Below are 996 nucleotides of genomic sequence, written 5' to 3'. Positions count from 1 at the left end.
AAAGAATTCATGACTTATCTTTATTGGTACATGTAAAAGGGGGCTTTTTCTGATGTTCAGACCACCAGCATTTTTCGGATGCTTATACAGTTCATTTTTGCAATAATATACTCCTTTATGGAATAGGAAGGTTTAGTTCTAGCTTGTATGTTAACCATCTGGCAGATATACTGACCTGAATATATACCCTCTCCTCAACACAACTGGCAAAATATGACATCTGGATGTCCTCTGCAACTCTTCTTTTCCTTTGGGATTTTATTTTGCAGTAATACCCCATATTTACTTTGATACTGGTACAACTTGTCCTTGAAAGAAAATAAGGTACCTAACATACACAGTGATAAAATTTATAGCTTAAATATATACCAGTTAGGAATTTGTGGACAGCCTTATGATTTTCTCCATTAGCAATGTATAAATTAGGGGATAAGATGGCTATTTTCAGGGTCAGGGTAGCTCTTAGCACTAAAGCCATACTTGCATCTAGAAATTTATAAAGCTGGTTGTTTTTCAAACTTATTTTTATCTTAATAGTTCTTTTATCTCAGCTGATGTCATTTAAAATATATTAAGTACATACGTTATGTTCATGTCCACACTGACTCCAAGTATTCCCCTTTCTGTGTTCATCAAAGCAATTGCAGATATAACGTCTACCAGAGTTGCTGTTAAACCACCATGTAGAGTGCCGAACCTATTGGTATGTTCTTCTCCAACTTTCATTTCACAAACCACCTTTCCAGGGCTTGTAGAAAGAATCGTAACCTAGAGGAAAGATGAACACAACTGTTCACTAAATCAGTGCATAATTTTATCAGATCAAATAACAAGCCATACAAATGATTAGGATGTATTTCTGGGTGAACCTAAAGTTGATTGAGACATCAAATTTCATTCCCAAACATTGCCTAAATTTTTAATTACTGATTTAAAAAAAAATTCATCTTAAGGAAGAAAAAAAATTGAAGATAAATAACAAATAAAGCAAAACAA

General features: G+C 33.4%; 1 protein-coding gene across 1 annotated transcript in view; it reads right to left on the bottom strand.

The window, feature by feature from the left end:
* The window catches only part of LOC114032016 (acyl-coenzyme A thioesterase 13-like), a 6,752-nt gene that overhangs the window by 2,050 nt on the left and 3,706 nt on the right, over positions 1–996 (bottom strand). The window contains exon 2 of the mRNA XM_027847219.1: positions 584–768. Within this exon, the coding sequence (XP_027703020.1) occupies positions 584–768 (185 nt within the window). The remainder of the gene's footprint in view (positions 1–583; positions 769–996) is intronic.

This window comes from Vombatus ursinus, unplaced genomic scaffold (assembly GCF_900497805.2).
Source record: "Vombatus ursinus unplaced genomic scaffold, bare-nosed wombat genome assembly UNPS02015392.1, whole genome shotgun sequence".
Lineage (NCBI taxonomy): Eukaryota > Metazoa > Chordata > Mammalia > Diprotodontia > Vombatidae > Vombatus > Vombatus ursinus.
The sequence above is the reverse complement of the archived record's forward strand: the minus strand, read 5'-3'. Positions and strand labels throughout refer to the sequence as shown.